General features: G+C 33.5%; 1 protein-coding gene across 2 annotated transcripts in view; it reads right to left on the reverse strand.

Moving 5' to 3' along the window:
• Window positions 1-335: 335 nt before the first annotated feature.
• Window positions 336-22,728, reverse strand: part of LOC130628931 (gamma-aminobutyric acid type B receptor subunit 2-like) — a 56,168-nt gene continuing 33,775 nt past the window's right edge. Inside the window, exons 10-17 of one of the 2 annotated variants that reach the window (XM_057441993.1) lie at window positions 20,928-21,014; window positions 20,569-20,719; window positions 18,724-18,856; window positions 16,620-16,730; window positions 16,416-16,538; window positions 16,006-16,186; window positions 15,422-15,579; window positions 336-876 (exon numbers count right to left, since the gene is read on the reverse strand). In XM_057441993.1, the coding sequence (XP_057297976.1) occupies window positions 574-876; window positions 15,422-15,579; window positions 16,006-16,186; window positions 16,416-16,538; window positions 16,620-16,730; window positions 18,724-18,856; window positions 20,569-20,719; window positions 20,928-21,014 (1,247 nt within the window). In that variant the 3' untranslated portion in view covers window positions 336-573. Of the gene's footprint in view, window positions 877-10,137; window positions 13,712-15,421; window positions 15,580-16,005; window positions 16,187-16,415; window positions 16,539-16,619; window positions 16,731-18,723; window positions 18,857-20,568; window positions 20,720-20,927; window positions 21,015-22,728 lie in introns of those variants that run through there. The other variant, XM_057441995.1, reaches the window with a different exon arrangement.

Below are 22,728 nucleotides of genomic sequence, written 5' to 3' on the forward strand. Positions count from 1 at the left end.
CGAAGCCCAGAAGCATTTTTAAAACCCAGAAGAAGTTGAGATAGGTGCCAAGTTTAGCATTATAGAGTCACTTCACGCCAAGTGGATTACATCATTCTATGACCACATGCAAAAGAAGAAGTCTTGTCACAAAAGGTTGGGATCGCGCGGGGACCTAAAAATTGAAGATCACCTCTTGAAATTGGAAATTGTTGTTGAGTAACGTAAATTTTTAGATAAAGTTATTCTATCTCTTTTTGCAATGCCCTTTTCTGTGTTTGAACAACTCATGAGGTAGGGGAAGTTAGTCCGCTCGAATATATCTAACTTGGGTGCGCGAAATTAAAATACGCAAATTTATGTCAGATCAAAAATATGTACTACCAAATGAGAAATACACTTAAAATATTTATCCAGCCCTGTAAAGCGCAAAATCTTTGGTGTAATCTTATTTCATTTTCTTATATTGTATATGCGAAGGAATTAATTACGAACATATTTTCGTAATTAATTCCTTAAACTCAAGTTAAAATTATCAGTTATTTATAACATATCAAGAGCGTCTATCCACATTATCATGTATTCTCGTATCATTTAACAAACATGTTGATTTTCATATACATTGACGCTATTTTCTTTACATTTGAAACTTTGTCGTTCAGCAATGGGTGATTGTTCCTCGCTTAACTGACTGTCAATTGTTCCTTTTCGGTGGATATGGTATTCACTGCCGCTAATAAGAGTTCCTCTTCTATGAGCCCGATACTCAGCGTTGCTTCCTTCAGATTTATGATCGATAGATGAACTATAACCTCCCTGAGATCCTTCAGAAGTAAAGAGAACTGGTCTACCATTTCGGAAATTAGGATCTTCAAAATGTTTATATTTCATAATAACCTGAAAAGAGATACAATCTATGTATAACGACTTGTACCTAGATTTAACGACCCTTTTGAAATAGAAATTACCAATAATTTTCAGGAATATTCTAAAATAACTGTCTATCTAATGTTTTTTCGAAATTCTATGACAGAAGTTTTTGTAAGATTATTTTATGCTGTTGTATTAATTACTGTGGTAACCAATGCGTTGCTTAAGCGATGTTTGGGGATTAGGGAAAAAATACAAACAACATGTGGCGTATAAATGCTGTTAAACTACTGTTGTGTGTGTGTGTGTGTGTGTGGGGGGGGGGGGGGGGGGGGGTTACTGACTTTAATTTCCAATACAGAAAAACTAAAGACTCTAAAACAAATAATACATAACTATAAACTAAATATGAAAGCAAACAAGAATAACAGACAGAGTATAAAAATTGTATGCAATTATACAATATAAAACACGAAGCATGAACAAAAATAAATGTTACTAAAACAATGTTCATATTCCACTTCCACAAAGCACCACAATACTCTTCCAAGGACTGACACATACTGACAGAAAAGACATCTCTTTAATAATAGCCGTATTCCATCTGGCTGTCTGTCCGCGAAAGAGGCGTCCTGTTACGGAAACACGAAATGCGATATATAAAGGACGGGCGACCCCGTGGATTTTTCCACGGAGTCTCCCGCAATCTTCTTTGCAATCTTAACTCCAATCAGGTCGTAAAAATGCGCAAATTATTATTCAATATATGAATTTTACGAGAAACCGGCGTTACACTACTTTCGATAAGCTATACTATAAAAAAAAGAAAAATGTGTAGTTTAAACTGCTTCCGGGCCTATAACAGGTGCGCCAAATAATTTTATAACAGGTGCAAAAATTTTTTCGCGATCAGAAAGAATCCAAGATCTTCGCGGAACAAAGGGCATTTTGATTTTGATAATGGTCGTGTGTGTGGTCAGTGTGTGAGGTTTGTAGGCCTGTTTGATTTTTTATCTTCTAAAAGTTTCTTATACAAAATCCATGGATAATCAACTTTTATTTCCTTCGATGCAGGTTTTTTGTTATAAATAACTACACAGTCAAAGTTGCGGACAATTAACACTCTGTTATCTATTTCATTAAAGACGTTTTAATTATTCCCGTCTTTTCAAGTAAATTAACAAAACAAGTGTTTGATAATAGAAGGAGATTTTTCGTTTGTTCTAAATATGAATTTAGAATTTATTTTCTAAAGTTTAAATGTATATTTATTGTTCCCCTAAGAAGAGGAGAACAATAAATTTTAAAAAGATTGTTTGTTTTAATTTATTTCGGAAATTTTGTCTTATCTTTTGCTGAACTTTTTCTTATTCGAATAAACAAAAAGTGTAAGAAAATTTAGCTTTTTAAACCGCATTTACAAGGGGAGCCTTTTTCTTAACTCCAATCATGCAGTAAAAATGCGAAAGCAGCGTAACACTACTTCAGGGTAACACCACTTCTAATCAACAATGCTATAAAATAATGTTCAATTTATACTGTTTCTATGCCTTATAAGTGTACCATTTCTACCGCAGAGTAAGTTCATACCCGTATACGTCTGTTTGTCTGCCTGTAACGCAAAATGGTAGCTTAGCTGCGCAGGTAGCGAGACGCATGCAATGCGGTATAAAAAGGGCGGGCGAACGCGCGGATTTTTTCACGACTAGTATTGGAAAACACCCAATCTTATAACAATTAAAATCGTAACCGACAAACTATAACAATCTTAACAGACAAACATAATTCATGAATACCCTGAGGTAATACAAACAATACACAATACATAAACTCCCGAAGGGAACAGATAGGTACACAATGGAAATAAAACATAATACACAAAGTATAACTTCATATACAAAATGAACCAATGAAATGTTAATTAGTTAAATGACATATAACATAAATATTTTAAACATAGAAACACACAACTAAAAGTAATACATAGAAATAACCCAAAGAAAATAAAACCGAAGGACTCTGTAGCCTGCGAGGCCTACTCATAACCAATACAGGAACATCTGGCTCCCCTCAGGATCAAAAATCTTGAAATAAAGAAAACAAAATAAACTCAATGTTTTCAAAAGTTAAGTTGGTTCGGTTACGAGAAATCGACATTTAAAACCAACGTTTGTATCATATGTTAACATTTGATTTAGGCAAAACGAACGAGCTTGTAAATTGGGCAATCCATTATTTGTTTCGTTGCAGGTTTTACCATAACGCTTCTGACAAAACCGTTTTCGTCACTTTTAACGCTTCTATTTTGTCCAAATCGTTTTGAATTGCATCTTCTTCGATTAGAACAATATCGTTTTTTGATTAGAACAATATCGAGGATATTGGTACTTCGGTCGTTTTCGCTCATGTTTTCATCTCGTCCATAACTCGTTTACGATATGTTGAATACGAAGCCCTCTTTTTCGACTGTACAAATCTGGTCGTTTGAATTTGCCACGTGCCACTATTATTGTAAACTTCACCATCAACAGATGATTCGGAGTGATTGGTGTTGCGCTGTTGCTGTCACTAAGATATTCAACTGTCACTGGACGAGAATTTATAACAGCCTCAACTTCTAACAACAATGTTCTAAATGATTCATCATCTAAACCTCTTTCATGACTGTTGAGTAGAAAGTTAGGATAGCACAAGCTGAACGTACCTGTCGCTCCCAAACACCCCCCATATGACTTGCAGTTGGTGTATTGAATTTGCATTCTAACCAATCAGTGCCTTTCATCCGCCAAAACTGACTGATTTTCTCTTGATACATTTCTGAAACCGCTTTCTTCAGTTCGTTGTCAGCACTACCAAAATAGTGCCGTTGTCAGATCTCAATTGCCTCACGTCCCACGTCGAGTAATGAATCTACGCAAAGCCTAGATAAATGAATCTGTGTCTAAGCTGTTCTTACTCTCAAGGTGAACTGTCCGACTTGACACGCAGGTGATCTGTCCGACTTGACACGCATGTGAACAATGCACCATACCTTTTCATCTCTTCACGACCTTCTTTCATCCAAACTGGATAAAACATATCCACTAATGAAAAGGTAAATGGTAGAGATTTTTTAAGTCTGTCTGAAGAAAGTGAAGCTATTTGTTGCTCTCCAACTTTACCTCTTAGCCTTTGACACTTAACACACCTAGAAATTACGTGACGCATTCTTGAGTTTTCGTTGATGATAAAGAAATTATTTTGACGTGCCTCGTTACAGTAATACCACGATCGGAATGTCCAACAAGTTTGTGCTACCACCTGAATATAAGAACTGATACCTGACTTAACATAACTGGATGTTTAACATTTTGATAAATAATCTTTGTCCAACACGTATAAGTCCATTTTCATGTATGAATGGGTTGAGCTTCAATAACGAACTCTATTTTTGAATGATTGAAGATCATTTAATTCCTGACCATACGATTTTGCTTGCGCTAACTTGATAATAGCTATCTCAGCATTACTCGAAATATAAACATCAATTTGAGATTTTTGTGTTTCCAACGATGGTTCCAACGATGCATTTGAACCAATTAGAAGTTCTCTCTAGCAACATAGAAAGAACAATAGAATTTCTTGCTTGCAAAGTATTAACTTTCATCTTTCGATAAACGTTGATTTTTAAATCAACATCTTCAAGCACAACTTGAGTTTAATCAGCCATTGGTTTTCAGATTTCAATAAGAACTCCGGTCCATTAAACCAACAGATATTTTTCACAAAACAATTCACATTTTCACCTCTTGAGGCATAATCAGCTAGGTTATCTATACTATCAACATAATTCCACTGATCATATTCTGATTGTTCATTTATGATCTGGATTCGATTAGCTACGAACATGTGGAATTTCCTTGATTTATTCTTAATATAGCCTAGGACTACTTCACTGCCTGTCCAAAACATTTTAGTGGAAGGTACGGGTAGATTAACTTCTCTTCTCAAAATGCTTGCTACTTTAACGGATGTTGTTGCAGCTGTTAATTCAATCCTTGGAATGGTCATTGGTTTAAGCTGGGTCACTTGTGCCTTTTCCATCAGGAAAATACAGTGAATCTGGCCCTTTCTATTAACTAATCTCAGGCCGCTTTCTTGCCCGTAACCATTGGTACTTTGTCTAAAAAGTGATGGACTGAAGCATTTGATATAATTCCAAAATCGTTAGGCTTATAGCAACGCGAGATTGTAACCTTCTCCAACATTTGTATCGATGTTTTCCATCTTTCTCACAGTGACTTTTGTTCAGAAATAATGTCAGCATACCATCCTTTTTTGAAGCTACAAAGTTGCTGGAACAAATTTTTTCCAAGCAAAAGGAACGGTGGCCAAATCCAAGTGGATCATACACTGAACTGATTGATTCATTTTAGAGTCAATGGATTAACTTTCAATACAATTCGAAGCTAAAAGTATCGTTTTCTACACACCAGCATACACCGATAGCTCTTCTATTGGCAATGGTTATGTTGTAAGATCAATATCTTTGACGCTTCTTGACTTCTCATCTTCTGGAAGAAATTGGACCATTTCTTGTGAAATAGACATAATTTTAGTTAACGTAAATCCACCCGATGTACACATTTTTTTCACACTAGATCACAAAATTAACTGCAGCATGAAACGTCTTGGATGATTTCAACATGTCATACACAAAAAAATTTCGTAACAATGTTAAAGCTGCTTCTGACCGCGGATATTTATATTATCCAAGGAAGCTCTTTTTACTATCCCTTGCAAATCACCATCAGCGCACCACACAAATCCGAATAGATATCTTTGTTCTTGGGGTACTCTAACCTGATAAAACATACTTTCAATATCGCCTACGATAGGTACACACTCTTTACGAAATCTTGTGAGCACGCCAACAACTTGGTTTGTTAAATAAGACCTTGGGAAAATCGTAAATTTAAATACCTCTATATGTCGCACTACAGTCAAAAAAACAACACTGATCTTATTTGGTTTCTCCGGGAGGTAAACTCCATGGCGAGGGATATACCAAATTTCACCTTCTTTTGGTGTGAAATACTCAACTTTCATAGCATAGCCTTTGTTGATAACGTTTGACATAAAATCCTTGTAAATTCCCTTCAAACTTTCATTTTAAATAAATTGCTCGTTGAACTGCTTGTTCTCTGTTGTTTGGGAATTTTATTTCGGCGTCTCTAATTGTTAATGGCAGTTGATAATTGTTATCCACAAATTTCATCTTATTTTCTCTATGAACCTCTGCCTCGCAGAAAGAAACATGATTTTCAATGAAATCCTAATTGAACATTGCTAACATCGTCTCTTTTATCGTGTTATCCTTCAACTGATTTTAAATGTTAAAATGAACTGGCTTAGTACCATCTCTTTCTACTACAATGAGGTTACATCTCTGACTCCGTGATGGGGATTAATTACTGGAAATTCGCTCTGTTATAAATCAATTAAGAAGGAACGATATGCATATGGACCATTATGCTGACTTTGTAAAATTGTTATGGGCTCTAATGGTTTAGGACAGTTTCCACCGGTTAAAATTCCAATTTCTAGATCAGCTCCATCACCAGGCAAATATTTATGAAATTTATTCACATACTTCCATCTTTTAATTCTGCTAGGTGTGGGTACCTTGCCCTTTTCACAGGAAGTTCCATTCTACTATATGTTTCGGGAAGCCTAATCTTCACTGATTGACCAACAGCTGCACTGTCTTCAAGAGTATTTACTGTTCTTCAGTTTTCTGCCTCCTCACCTGTTATTGTTTATATAGATCTCGAAACTGGGACACTTCGTGGCAACCTTTGAAGTAAATCAGTATGAATAAATGTTCCTTGACTTCCATTATCAAGCAATGCTCTGGTCGAAATTTCAATTGAACATTCTGGATGTGAGATCTTTACTGGCACAATACTCAAACTAATTATTTCAGCAGTAAACTTTGTACAACTTGACATCAGACTTGGTACTGCTAGTGGATCGTTTTTATTGTCGTCATTATCATTTTCCTTTTGTTTGTTCTCAGTACGTTTTGACGTTGATATCCATGAAGACCTGTTGGATGTTCACTTGCAAATATCACAATTTCTCCGTTTCTTACAACTCTTAGTAGAGAGCAGAGTAATCTTTACTTGTTGGTTCTAACCAACAAAAACACAATCGATGCTTAAAAAAAGCCTTTGTTCATTGACGTTAAGCTTTAAATTCATGTTTACTGGTAGACAGGCTCAACATCAATATCTTGCAAATATCGACCTTCAAGACTTTTCTCGTATGCCTTTATTTTAACCTGCGCTTTACTCATTTTAACATGCAGTTCTAATGCTTTACTTTCTTGTTCTAGGATATCTCTTTTAGACAGATACTTAGCTTCTATTTCAAGTTCCGCCAATCTCGCTTTTTCTAACCCCACTTTACTTCCCACACCTCTGGATTTTAAGAAGGATTTTTACATTTTGTATAATGGTCCTTCTAATCTTGGTTTATTAATTTGTGATGTAATTCGAGATTTTCTGACATCACATCTTGCTTACTGCCTTATGTACCCCCACACACCTTTCGTTTAGGTGCAAAAACTTCTCTATCCAATGAGTGTATACTGTAATAATTTCTGACCTTTTCCTCACTAGATTCTCGCAATATCTGTCACCTGTCATGGACTTGAAGATACCTTTAAAACAATTTATCCATGATTGAAACTCTTCTCTAACTGCATCTTGTTGATCCTCTTCTAACAAAGCTTCTGTAAGACTTCTAAAACGAGCTGGACGTTTCTTAGTAGAAGACATACTGGCAACACTGCCTAACGTTGTGCAAACTGTGTACTAACAAAGTACCATGATACAATATAACACATGAAGCATAAACAAACAAATAAAGTATTACTAAAACACTTTCCATATTCCACTTCCACAAAGCACCACATTGCTCCACCAAGAACTAACACATACCGACACAAAAGACATAAAACAAAACATCCTAACATCTAACAATTAAATCGTAATAAAGAAACTATACAACACAATACGTGTATACTGTGAGGGAATACAAACAATACACAATGCATGAACTCCCTAAGGGACCACATAGATACACAATGGAAATAAAACATAATACACAAAATATAAATTCATATACAACATAACTAATTCAGTTAAATGACAAACAACATAAATCTATATTTAAATACTAAACTAAGGACATTACATACACTTAAAATAATACATGAAAATCACAACTAAAATCATTATTTGTGTGGCATCGTTTTTTATTAACTCAATCCACATGGCAGCCATAAGATAATCTACCACCCACTTAGCATGCTACACAAGAATGACGTATTAGCCTGTTAGTATAAAAAACTCATTGAATGACCCATGGTAAAATCCATTTAATTCTGGAAAAATAATGTTTACAGAAGTAAAATTATGAGAATTTTTTTCGAGAATTTTTTAGGCCGTTGCTAGTATTTCTTAAAATTGTAGAAAGGTATAAAGAATAGTTTTCGATAATTTTCTATTAAAAAACCTATGTTCAAACAAACAATGCGGAGAAAGCGCGTCACTGGGTTCAAGTTCTTTTTGCGTGTTTCTAGCAAAACGACTAATGACCCATTCTTTCTGTATTGAATCCCGGCAATTTAACTTGTCAAAGATTAAGGAAGTAATTAGGTTTTCCACTGAATTTTGCCAAAGTTTATTGCTTTAAAGCTCTCAGGGGCTTACCCTCGCCCTTCGAAATAATTTACCTGCACAACTTTAAAGAAAATCGCTTGGAGAAGAAGCTGGAATGTCAAGTAGTCATATTTGTTGTTGTTGTTTGTGTATCAAAAACAAACGTGTTATTCTCAAGAAATACTAAATGGAATATGAATGCTTCATAGTTGTAGGGGTTTATTTCTTACTTTATTAATAACCATGTAAGTGAAGGACGATGGCTAGCCAAATTTTAAGGACAAAATTCAACTGTTAATTTTCGTAAAAATGGCGTTCTTCGAAACCTCGTGACTTTAAAACCTTGAAAGCTTTTATTGATGATGAATAAAATGACAATTCATATATCCATATATTTATTTTTTGCAATCAAGCTTTCGCCAACTCTCAGGTTGGCATGATCACACTGATTTACAAATTAGTTTTCTAACGTATTAAATACTTGAAAACGTACAAAAAATAAAAATTGTAAAAATAAGACTTATTGAAATAATTCCAAAGGCATCGATTCAAAAGTTTTTGTAAAAAGCTAGTTGTGGCTAGTTATCTCATTTAAAAGTTTTATGAAAACAGCTTTAGCAATAGACCTTTTCATCGATAGCGACACCATTTTGAATTTCCCGCTTTCGCAATGCACCTCCGGACGACCGGGATATCTGAGAAATCAAAACATTACAAGATTAGAGCCATTTTGTTTATGCTTGGATTTTTGTAAAATGGGAATTAATGATCGCTGTGCTATTGGAGCTTGTAATAATACTCGAAAATAAAAGAATAAATATGTAATTAAGCCACATATCTCTGCATACGATGGGAGTCTTGAGCTAAAATTCCGAAAATGTCCTGATCCAAAGTTTTATTCTAAATGGGGGTTTGCATGTAATAGGAAGCATTTTATTTTTAAGAAACACAGTGTTATATGCTCAAACCATTTTGATTATGGAAGACCCACTGATGTTAGCCAACACCCTACACTATACTTGAAAGAATATGGTGAAAGGCCTGCTAGAAAAAGAAAACAACCAAAGGACAGGCAGGCATTACCTTGTGCATCCAAAAAGAGAAAGTTAGGCAAAATATCGACTACTACAAAAAATAAAGCATCTATAGGACCAGCCAGTGAAGAAGTAAAAGAAGAAATTATAACACCTTACACTGTCAGTGCTTTTGATTTTAGTGTCAGCGTTGATTTGACATCGCTGTCATCTTCCGTAGCTAGTTTTGCATCAGAAATGTTTTTGCCTATTGGCATCCCTAATTCATCGTTGCTGGTAAGTACACCTGTTATTGTAATGGATCGACCAAAAGCAATGTCTCAAATGTCTTGGGAATGTATCAAAAGCAATAATCATATCCATCAAGCTATATACAGGATGTCCATCTGGAAAAATATTTATGTTCATTGTAAACCTTCTTAGACCCAAGCATAAAAAACTGCAGTATTATCGAGGCTCCAAATCATCATGATGATGTAAAGAAATACCAAGCAAGTCCGATAAAACTGTTTTGTCAACGAAAGACTGGTCCTACGAGGTCTCTCTCATTGGAGGATGAAATATTAATGACATTAATGAGAATTCGGTTAGATGCACCTGTTGAAGATTTAGCATTCAGAATTGGGATCTCAGCAAGCCATGCTTCAAACATAATAACAACATTTATCTCATTTCTTAGTTTAGAGCTAGAACCTTTGATTTATTGGCCAAGTCCTGATAAGACATTATCATATAAGCATAATCACTTTTCTGGAACATTAACAAGTGTGAAGGAATTGGAGATTGTACTGAACAGTGGATAGAACATTCCAACAATGTTGCTGCACAATATCAGACCTATAGCACACATAAAAGTCATAACACCTTAAAAAAAAATATTTTGCACAAAATCTGGTTCCATATCATACATATCACCTGCATATGCTGGTTCATGTAGTGACCGATACATAACAGAAGATACAAATGTTGCAAAAAATTCAATCCTAATTTTATGGTATTTTTTGATAAAGGTTTTAACATACAAGATTTGTTCTTATCACATCAGGTAACCTGTGTTTTACCCCCATTTGTTCGTCAAAAGAGACAGTTTACTGGATCAGAGGTAAACGTGTTGCTAGAGCAAGGATCCACATAGAAAGAGTGATGGGAAGATTAAAGGAATTTAGAATGCTTAGTAATACTTTATCAATATCAATGACTGATCTATGTGACCACATTTGGACAATAGTCGGGGCAATATTGAATATGCAATCACCTTTGGTAAAATAATATTCAAGTACTCCCTTCAATTTGCAGAGAAATGTTAGGCTTTACAAACACCATCATAAACGGCTTTTTTTAAAGCCACACATTTTAAAAAAATGTTATGGCATAGACGGCATAAAGCTGAAATTCCTTTGCTTTTACGGCAAACCGTACCAGTACCATTATTATACAGTGTGTTTCAAATGTTTTTTATGTAATTAATAAGTATAACAGCATCACAGGGCTTTTAATATATATACTTTTAGGGAATAAAGTGTTGCAGAAAGAAACTTTTGCGGTTCTGAGAAAAAGTTTCTTCCGCAAACACTTTCTTCCCTTAAAGTATGTAAGGCATACTTAAGCATAAGTGCCAGCCCTTGAAAGGCTAAGCCTGTTGCTGTATGTTTACATTATGCAGATTACATATAAAATCAGACATATATATATACTATACCTGTATTTTTTACGAATTAATGTTTTTTTAAATGTGTGCCTTTAAAAAAACCCGTTTTATTGAGGCATGGGCACAGAAAATTTGTTTGAGGCAAAATTTTAATCAGGATTGGGAGGAGAGCAGCTGTTCTAATTCCTTTTGTATCTGATTACTGTCACTTATTGAAACATAATAAACTTCTTCATTTAAAACACCTTTGCATATATATTTGTGGCTACTTCCCCACTAAACATCTCTGGAAGTATATATGTGGTAAAACAATTTTCCAATCGAGGCACTGATTTATTCGAGTAAACATTGTTATTGGTAACAGCTTCTTGCCACTTTTGTTTTTTAGAAGTGCAAGTTTTGTTAAGTCCCAGTGATACTTTATTTTAACAGTGCGAAAATATGCTTGCACGACTCGCTGCAACACAGCCACACTCTCCAGTCACAATTTCACGACTGTCATAGTTTATGCACACCCAAACATTATAGGGTGTTTCACTAACTCTTGTTTGTGGCACTACATTACCTCGAATGAAACAATACTTTAAACAACTTGAAATATTGTTAAATTCAACATTCCTAACATGACCTGCAAACATCAGATTGTAGCCTTCTTTGCAACCTTTTTCTGAAATACTGTTTTTTGCATAGTCCCTGAGACAGCTTGTGGTGATGTCTGGAAAGTATAAGAAGGAATTCTTCAAACCTAATTTTAATTCCTCAAGAAAAGGAATTTTGACACAATCAACACATAATTTTGCAGCTCTTCGATCCTGTATCTCCCTGCTTTTCTCCTCCAAGGAGAGTAACACTGGAAGTTCAAGTGACTGAGCAGCTAGAACTTTCTTAATCAAATCAGCTTTTCTACTCCCTCCCCCAGATAAAGATATGCCTCGGGAAGACTAATATTTCTTAAGTGCCTCTACATTCCGTTTTATTAATTCTTTTTCAGTAAAAACCATGATTAAAACAAATACAATCCAACGCAATCCAATAAATTCTTCTGTTGACACTAAGATACCCCAGTCGTCCGGAGATGCATTGCGAAAGCGGGAAATTCAAAATGATGTCGCTATCGATGAAAAGGTCTATAGTAGTTATCTCATAGTGCCGAGAAAAATATCAAATATTTTTTTTTAATTGTTCTTGTTTACATATGTAACGAGCCTTTAGGCGAGTGAAATATGCGAGAAATAAAATACAAAAAAAATATGACAAAATTTTTTTTGAGAACAAGTGCGATAAGTAGTTTATCATATAAACCGAGCATACATCACTGAGATTTGATATAGTCAGCAGATGATTGTTCAGTTTCAATCACGGTTTATGAGGTTCTTGTTAAACCTCATAAACCGTGATTGGCAAGATAATATATGTGATTATTTCTTTTAATTCATAATAATATTTTCAAGATAAATTATGTACAAAATGGTAATCATTTCAAAAAAAAAGCTTGTTTATGTTATGCCTCAATGAAATTAAATGAAAATAAATTTTAGAGTAACATATTGATGTTAATTCAATACAAATTAGTTGAAGTTGAGTTAAACATTCGCATTAAACACAAAACTCCTTCAACGCGCTACAGATATAACCACACTAACTTTAAGTCACAAAACTCAAAATCTCTACTGTGGAGAGCGCACTTCTTTTCAAAGACTATGTTTAAACAAAAGAATAATTAAACTGTGAATATTTATGACTGATTGTTAGTTTGTTTCGTAAATGTTTTTAGGAGGAGAAAATTATGAAACAAATTTACCTACAAGTTCTCGTTTTTCAAGGAAACAATAACTTTACTGAGCGAGTTATTAACCAAGCAAAAAAAAATATCAAACTTTTTTGCACGTTATTTCTGCCAATGAGAGAAAAACATCAGCTTTTTGCACTGTAGAATTAAAGAAAAGTAAAAATTGCACATATTTCCCGGTAGAAAACAAAATTTCGTGTAGATTAGCCAATCACAGTGCGAGAAAAACTCTACCTATATAATAAATCTTATTTTATATTTAGATTTCAGGAGCTGCTTTAAACATGCAAAATGATTGGATTCCAACAGGCTAGCTATACCCAAGATAAGGGGTAGCCACATCGAATTTAAATCACTATTGCCAGCCATATGAAGGATTTCTCTCACAACTATCAGTTTTGACTTGCTAGTATTTAGACCACATTTAAGTGATGTAAGTTCTGAACTCAACTGTACAGCATTAGAAAGCCAAATCAGCATTACCAGGAGCATCACGATATATACAACACAAACATGTATGTATATGCGAGCCAAGGTACTGATGTAAAAAAAATTTACAAGTCATACCAGATAAAAATATCGATTAATTGTACAGTTACTTATCGATATACGCCATACATGTTGAATTTTAATATGTTTTGGACAAAAGTATCGTCTTGAAAGATCCATTTTTGATCAGTGATATCTAAATCGAGCATTTTTTAAGATATACGCACAATGCCGACACATAAACAGTTATAAATTGATATTGAATTGGATTGACAATATTTCATTGAAACAGGATGAACGGTGTTACACCTGGAAAGTTAGAAAGTTTAAAGTTTGGTTAAGTCGCGTTCCTAAATTTTATTGTTAAAATTTAACCACCATGTCAACAATACGAGTATATACATACCTTGACTATTTTATTCTCTAAAAATGTTTGTAGTATGTACTGTATCAAAGCTTGATATTCACTTTTTTTTATTAGAACAATGGACTCTTGGCTTTACCTTGTGGCGTTTTTTTGACATGTTCAGCCTGAAATTGTTCTTATTTTTCTATATTTTAAGCATTTTAAATTTATTTTGTTTTTTGTTGTATGCACATTACAAACATTTGCAATGTAATATCCCATTTACAAGTATATACACGTTTCAAAAATAGTAACAATTGATTCTATAAAAAATGATGTTCCCCATGCTTTAGGTGTGTGTGTTCTCAGAACAAAAAGAATTAGCAGTAAAATCTGTTCATGTTCTTATTTTGTTCTTATTTTTCAGTCATTCTCAGCCTAATTGTTTATAAGTTATAAGTATGTTTAGGATAGGAAAGTCACGGCATTTTATTGTCAGTCAGGGAAATGAAGATTAACTGGAAACTCAACAAAATGTTTTAAAATTCTACTTATTTTACATGTTATTTTTGTTGTAGACGTGCCTTTACCTTTTTGTGTAAAACAGTTTAATGAGCATATCATATAAGGTTATATTCAATGTTGTTATTAGCATAGCTAAGTGTCGTTCATTTCCACAATGTTCATTACTCTTCGATGTTTTTTATTATATTCAAGTGAGATGTATTGGTCCATACCTAGCTATGCTTAGCTAAGAGAGAGTTAGTGGTAGATTTATCGAAATCTTTGAACTTATATACTTATCAGTACTTATGCTAACGTGTGAAGTTAATTATTACAAAATATTTAGGTTGTGCGAATATTTATTAACCTTGATTGGGCGAAATAACAATCGAAACATTTCCTTCGACATCATTGAATTAGAGTAACAATCCAGCTTCAGGAACTTTTAATTTTCATGAATGCACCACCTGCTCCAGGGACGCGCAGTACAATAGTATAAATAGCCGTTCTGTCCCTTTTCTCTTTTATTATATGTCTATGCAAAAATAACGAACGGGGAAGTGCCTGTTGAAGAAACAGTAGCAGCAACCATTCGTTAATAAACAAGATTCTGTACTTTGGTAATCAAAATAATTTATAAGAAATACATATGAATATATTATTTAAATTATTTTGTGCAGGCGTAATTTTTTTTAAAAACTTGCATCTTTCAAAAACCAATTAAATTGATAAAAGACTGTTTTCATAAAAAATGTGATATGTTAGGAATACTTGTTGACTTCATTTGTCCGTTCGTTTTTCCACCTCTCCGCCTGTCCGTTTTGCTTGTTTGCAAACATAAAGTTGTGTAATATTTTGTGCGCCGTTATAGGTTTTTATTTTTGTCATTATACATCTATCCCTGCTTACCCAAATTAAGTTGCCTGAGAAAATGTACCGTAGGTTCACAGTATTTGACATAAAGAAAACAGTTGTTTAGGAGCATGCTTTGGCCTAATTCCCTTTAAAGATAGGAAAAGCCACCCTCCTTCAGTTCTACTAGGATTATTATCTTACCTTTGGTAAAAAAACTAACATAACGGTAAGAGTTGTGCAAAACAGAATACACAATGCAAAGACGACATAAAGCTCTGTATAAAACGTTGTCTGATACAATGCCAATGAACAAATAGAACCAATCGATGCAAGAACGCCAACATTGTAAACTGCCAAACCTAAAGCACAAAGATGTACCAAGATAAATAAAAATTGTGTAGTTTTACATCCTTAAATATCATAAAATAGTCACGACATATTAATGCATTACTGTACGGCTCTTTTAAATCCTTAGAAATAGAACAGCACCTTTTGTTCGACATTTCTTCTCTTTCACAACAGACTTTTCTGTAGTTCTTGCCTGCACAGGTACTTTAAAATATTTTATCTTATGTGAAAGTGTATTGGGCTATCAAAGCACAAAAAATTAAAGTCCTAATTATTTCTAATAAACCTTTACATCATATTGAACAGAAAACCAGAAAAACACTGAAAAAAACAAAACAAAATTTATGAAGAATAGTGTTCTCATTGAGAAAATTATAACACATTTCCAGCCAAACAAATTGGGAAAATGTAAAATGAATATTAAACATAGCCCTTACCTATATTCTTAGAGTCGTTAATGGCGGTCACCTTGATGTTTCTTGTCTCCCATGCGAGAAATAATCCAAAGATTAATAAAATTCCTTTATAAAGGAAAAGTGCAACTCCAAACTGGAGCTGTAATTCACAACTACAACGATAGATTACTGTTTCGTCGATTTGATCTACATCAGCGTGAACCTTTAAAATAGGAAAATACGGAATTTGTGCCCTTTGTTTATTACATATAATAAAGAGAGAATTCTGGTCTATTAGCGTTGCAAACAAATTGCGTATTGGAAAAATCTTATTGTATTTTTTAAATATCACAGACTGATATCAACACAAAATTAAGAGAAAGAAAATAACATTATATATAAGACTTGAACGTAAATGGCATTAAAAGAATAAATTTAAATTTTCTTCTCACCTGAAAGTTAACAGTTTCTATTTTTAGCTCATACGGTGACGTAAGCATCCAAATAGTCAATATGACACTATCCAAACATAACATGAAAAAGATGACGCCGAATAAATGAAAATCTTTTATTACCTGAAAAGAAGCGGGGAAATCATCTTACCAACAACATTTTATGTGCAACAAGAAAAGATGGTTAATAAAATATCTACTAACAATAACTTGTAATGTTCTTGCGCTTGTAAATATGCGATATATCCTCCATGTTTTGCTAAATAAGGCTCCAAAAGCGAGTGTAAAGCCAAAAGTAAGACAAAACACAACAGCCTAAAAAGAAAACGAAGCGGCGTGTCATTATATGAAATGAAAGAAAAACAGAAAACATTTGCAGCATCTTTTAATTAAAAATACCCGTATTCTATCTGTCTGTTTGTGTACAAGAAAAAAGTCGTGTTACGGACAAACGAAATGTTCTTTACTCTTTGCTCTTTTCAGTAGCTACACTGTTTAAAATTTATTTTTTATTATTTTTTTTTTTTGCGTAGTTCCACAAAAAATTAATTTTATAGTTTCTTATATAAGAGCCATCGGTAAATAACTGTTATTCTTCCCTCGATGCAGGATTTTTGTTGTCAATGTGTGCAAGCACAAAGTTGCAGACAATGAATATTGCGGTGACTGTTTTGTTAACCCTATTAGCACCGGGGAGGGGGGGGGGGGGTGTGGCTTAAAGTGCCCGCGGCTTTTTCTTTTTTCAATACTTTTTTTTGTACTTATTATTAGACCCTGAAATTTTGTGACTTTTCCTAGCTTTTATTGAAATTTCTGATTCTAAAATAAAAATTGAATTTTTTTTGTACATGGTAAGCCATTTGTGAACAGGGGGTATAATATTTAAAGTAAATATTTGTTTGCTATCTCCTTCTATGCTAAATCTTTAATCAAAAATTATTCAGTTGATAAACATTTGAAAGTAATCACACGTGTAAGATAAAATGAGGACCAAATGTGTAATTTACAGACTAGAATATATAATTTACGGACCAAAATTGATATTATACGGACGAGTAAATTTGACTTAGCAGGTGTCTTTGTTTCTCTACCTAATAATTCTCATGGTTACGTTTTTTTTACTCTTGCTGTTTGTACTGTCACTTTGGAAAACATTCTTACTTTTGAAAAAAAATGCCATTTTTTGAAATGATTTTTTTTATTGTGATCAAATTTTATTTTCTTTTAACTTTCATGTAACAATTAGACTTTTCTTATACCTATAATATTTTTGTATATATTTTACATTGTTTTCTACCTTCAAAACATGAAAACTACGAAACTACTAACTACCAAACTACGAAATTTTTCAATAATACCAAAAAAAATTAATTACCCTTTGTCTTTGATGACGTCACTACAGGTGGCAATGACGTCATAACATTCAAATTAAAAGTCAATATTATTCCTATTGTGATTAATTCTTTATTTTGGGAAATATACTTACTTTTTTTAAAAAAAAAGAAATTGATGTTTTGAATTGAAAAAAAAACATTTTTTATTGTGATCAAATTTCATTTTCTCCTAACATATATTTAACAATTAGATTTTTTTTAATAAATATAATATTTTTGTATATATTTTACATACTTGTCTATTTTGAAAACATAGCATACTCTAAACTACGACTTTTTTCATTAATACCTAAAAAAATCAGCTACCCTTTGTCTTTGATGACGTCACAACAGGTTGCATTGACGTCATTGCACCCATATTAAAAGTCAGTCGTATTCCTATTGTGTTGAATTATAAGTGTGCCAAGTTTTATAGCAAAATGATTTGTAGTTCGTGAGTAATTTATAAAAATGTGGTCGCGGGCACTTCCCCCCCCCCTCCCCCCCCCCCCCGGTGCTACAGCACACCTAAAAAGCCCGGGTTTAATAGAGTTAAATAAAGTTTTAATTAATGGCGCCTTTAAAAAGATATTAACAAAAACAAATTGATGATGAGTTTAACAGTAAAATTTAAGGCGTTTTTGTCATTCGATTATTTCTTTGTTTCATTTGTTATTTTATTCCTGCCTTTTAATTTAAGTTATTAAAACGAGTTGAAGTTATAAACGAAAAAATTTGTATTTAATTTTCGTGAATTTTTTTTTTTGCTGAAATTGTTCATTAAACAATCTTTAAAAGCGTAAGAAAATATGATATTTAGATTTTTTGAAAACTATTTGTAGCTTCTCTTTTTTTAACCCAGGTCTGGCTGTAAAGCGGCGTAACCCTCTTTTGTTTTAAATTCGTAAATTTCTCTAGCCCTATAATAAACTTACATCGCAAACCATCGGAATTCTATTCATATTAATCATTTCGGCGTCCAGACCATACAAAACAACTGCCAAGTAACACAAAATGCAACCTGCAACAATCAGATTGTTTATGTTCGGCGAAGACATCTTGATTAAGCTGGAGATGAATAACAAGTAAATAATCAGTCAGCAAATATACAATCACATGGATGCATACTTTTCTACAAGCTATACAATTCAGTTAAAATATGTTGAGACAATACAGTGAATTTCGAAGTTCTTTCGAAATTATGCAGGCTTTTCCTATGTTACATAAACGCATTTTATACTTATCAAATTTAGTAAGTTATTTAAATTCAAAATGTCAATAGGTGCAATATTTTACTGAGGTGGCTAAGTGGTTACAGGGTTCACTTTAGTGCTTTAGCGAAGTAAAACTAGGTCTAAAGGAGTAGAATTTCTATAGTCTTTGCTCTGAAAAGTTGCTTTTGTTCTAAAAATTTTAGCCATCATTTACAGATGTGAATATACAAGAATGAAAGATATGACCAGAAAACAAAATAAACCTAAAACTCCTGCAACCTTCATAAGTTTTTTCACTCTTAATCTAACCTTCAATGGCATCGTCGTAAGAAAAGACAGTTATTTAGCCAGCGCTCTGCAGTATCACATTATGTCGACGTCATAAATATTTGCTGTATTACAGTACAAGCAAAACTTTTAAAAAACAACAATAAAAGGTCACATTTAGTAGAAATTTCAGACTGATTAAAAGTATTAATATCATTTAAAAGAAAAAGGTAACACACCTTCTGGACTATAAAAATAAGTATTTTATCTTGTATGGCTTTATCAGCAACTTGAAAATCTTTGATATACTATCATCTGCTTAACCCTATTTTGTCCGGGGTAATTCGAACATATTTCGAACATCCTCGGTTTTTACATAGTTTGTGCACAAAAAGGCCAAATATTGCCCGAAAATTTGTTTTTTCTCGATTTTTGGGTAATATTAGAAAAAAACTGAGTATCGGAATAATCACGTGACCAAAATTCTAAAAAAGATTTCCCTTGACGGAATAACGTATCTTTTAAGTTTAAAGTCCTAAGTCCTAAGGGTAATCCTATAGAAAGTTATTATATTTTCCCTTATAAGGATTTCATACAGATTTTCAGGGACAGTTTCGAGTAATAGCCAAGCTCTGAGAGGTATGGGACCTAATTTTTTTGCATATAGGTGCCTAATAGATAAATATGAAAACTCAGTAAGCATCGTAACTATGCAGCATAGCAAAACAGAGTTATTAAAAAAGCGGCCTCTTGCAATGACGCCATTTTTTTCAGCTACAACGAAGAAAATTTACATATCCATTTTGTGTGTTACAGATTTAGTACAAATATAATAGGAAATAGTCAATTGGCCCGTGGGAATATTAACTAGATTTGGAAGGCAAACATTTGCAGAAATAAAACTTTATTGACGTCATCAATGGAATGTTTGTACAAAAGATATGTGGTTCAGAAAAGTAATAACCCCTTCGCACCGTTCTTAGCGTGGTGTTATTGGCGATAATTGTAAGGCATAGGTGCAGTAAAAATACAAAAACAATAATTGATTATAAACAATATATATAAAAAGATTACGGAGCGTGAAACGGTGGCTATGGTGAGGTCCACTTTTTAGTACATCTTCTGGCCTTTTAAAAAGGAGTTAAAAATTCGACGAGTCTTGTAGAACTGAATTGTAAAGAAATTCTGCTTTTTGAAAGCAGTAAATTCAAAGTTACTTCACCTTAACTTAATTTTTAGATAAGAACTGATAACATTGCATACATAAACAATGTTAACTAAACTTTGTATATAACTCACAGTTCTTTTCTGTAGGAAACATTGAAAGCAAGGAAGAATAAGGACAAACATGTTGCCAATACTGCAAATGTCCAAAGTAAGACAACAGTTGTTGTTGTAAACTTTTCTGGTGATTGAGTTGTCCTGATGCCATCTACTGGTATACGATAATCTGGAAAATAGAAGACTATAATTAACAAGTAATAAACCTCTAAACATTCCAAGCAGAATTTCTTTGATTAATTCTTTGAGTATAGCTTCAAGAAATTGTGACAGATTCTGTGTTTAGGAGCTACAACGTTTACGTATATTCAAACGCCCACAACAAGAACCAATAGTAATAAAAAATAATAATGAAAGAACATAAAATGTTAACTTGCCTTTAGAAAAGAGTTGTTTTTGATAAGATAGATTATAATCAATGTCATCTCTAGCCACATCATAAGTGCCAACATGCGTGAACGTACCTAAGTATATGCGAGATTATTGTGAGCGGTTCACTGAGAATTTCAAGGGAATGATATTTTCATCCAAGACTTATTGAAGTAAACAAGAAGACTTCAGGCGTTTTAACAGTCACGCTCGAAAACTGTAAAAGGACAGAAAATATTTTGAATTGTAAAACTTTATCTTCACAGTTGTGTGAACGTTTCCATTTTTTTGTGTTGACGCAACAAAAGCATTCCCTGTTTAATTTTTAGCTTACATATAATATCGTAATTGAGAAATTTAAATTAAAGACAATTAATTATGATATATATCACAACCAATTCTTGGTATAGGTTACGGGAAATAGCAACGTACGGTTTCTTTGTTACGTGGTGTCATTCGTAAAGAGTGAGCCAATGACATAAATTTTTAGGATTTACGTACAGGGCAATTTAGTTACACTCATAAGCGCAAGAAATGCACACATACACATTTTCTAATGGTGCGTGGCTTTGTGGTTATGGAGTTCGCTTCGTAATCGCAAGGTCCGTGGTTCGGTCCACAGCGCGGGCATGTTTAGCAAATGCCTTTACCACAGCTACGGGTCAACCCATGCCATGTGAGGGAAATTGGGTAGGTATTGCCGGTGTATTTCCTCTAATCTTGGTCAAGTTTCAAGCGAAATTAATAATTTTTTCTCTTCCATTGCTGATAAAATCCGTTCTAAAATACCCTTTGCCAATAAACATATTTCTAGCTATCATGGTAACCCTTTTCCTAGTTCTTTTTTCCTTAATCCTGTCTCTTCACAGGAAGTTGCTGATTGTATTGAAACTTTTAACTAAAAGGACCACATACCATTCCCCCAAAAATTCTATCTTTCATCAAGGATGATATATCTGCCCCACTATCCGAGGTTATCGAATTATGTTTCTCAACTAGTGAATACCCTCTTAACCTCAAATATGCTAAGGTCATTCCTGTGTTTAAAAAAGGCTCTAAAATGGATTGCACCAACTACCGTCCTAACCGTCTTCTATCTAATATTGAGAAAATATTTGAGAAACTTTTGTATAAACGTGTATATAATTTTCCTGAAAAGTTTAAGGTTTTGTATAGTCATCAATTTGGTTTTCGAAAACATTACTCTACTTCTCACACCCTCATGAACATTTCCCAAATAATTCTTAAAACGCTTGTTAAGGGTCATTATGCTTGTGGTATTTTTATTGACCTGCAGAAGGCCTTTGATACCGTTGACCACAATATATCACTCAAAAAGCTATTCCATTATGGTATTCGAGGTAAAGCTCTTTCCCTTTTTAAGTCTTACTTTTCTGCGCGACAACAATTCGTTTTTGTTAATAACACCACATCAGAAAAGCTACCTGTGTATCATGGAGTGCTTCAAGGCCCAGTAATAGGTCCACTCCTGTTTCTGATATATATTAATGACATATAATGATATATTAATTCAGCAATAAAAATGCGCATGTGCATCATTTTGCAGATGATACCAATCTTCTTCATATATATAGTTCCCTGAGAAGTCTCACAAAAAAGGTAAATCTTGACCTGAAGTTTCTCTGGCAATGGCTTAACGCCAATATGATAGCTCTTAATGCTAGTAAGACTGAATACATCATCTTTACACGTCAACAAGCCTTTGAATTAACCTGTGAGACTTAAGATTGGTGGGAGTTTTTCACAGTAAATACATCAAGTACTATTTGTTAGACTCTAACCTTAGCT

Source organism: Hydractinia symbiolongicarpus, chromosome 15, assembly GCF_029227915.1.
Source record: "Hydractinia symbiolongicarpus strain clone_291-10 chromosome 15, HSymV2.1, whole genome shotgun sequence".
Taxonomy (NCBI): Eukaryota; Metazoa; Cnidaria; class Hydrozoa; order Anthoathecata; family Hydractiniidae; genus Hydractinia; species Hydractinia symbiolongicarpus.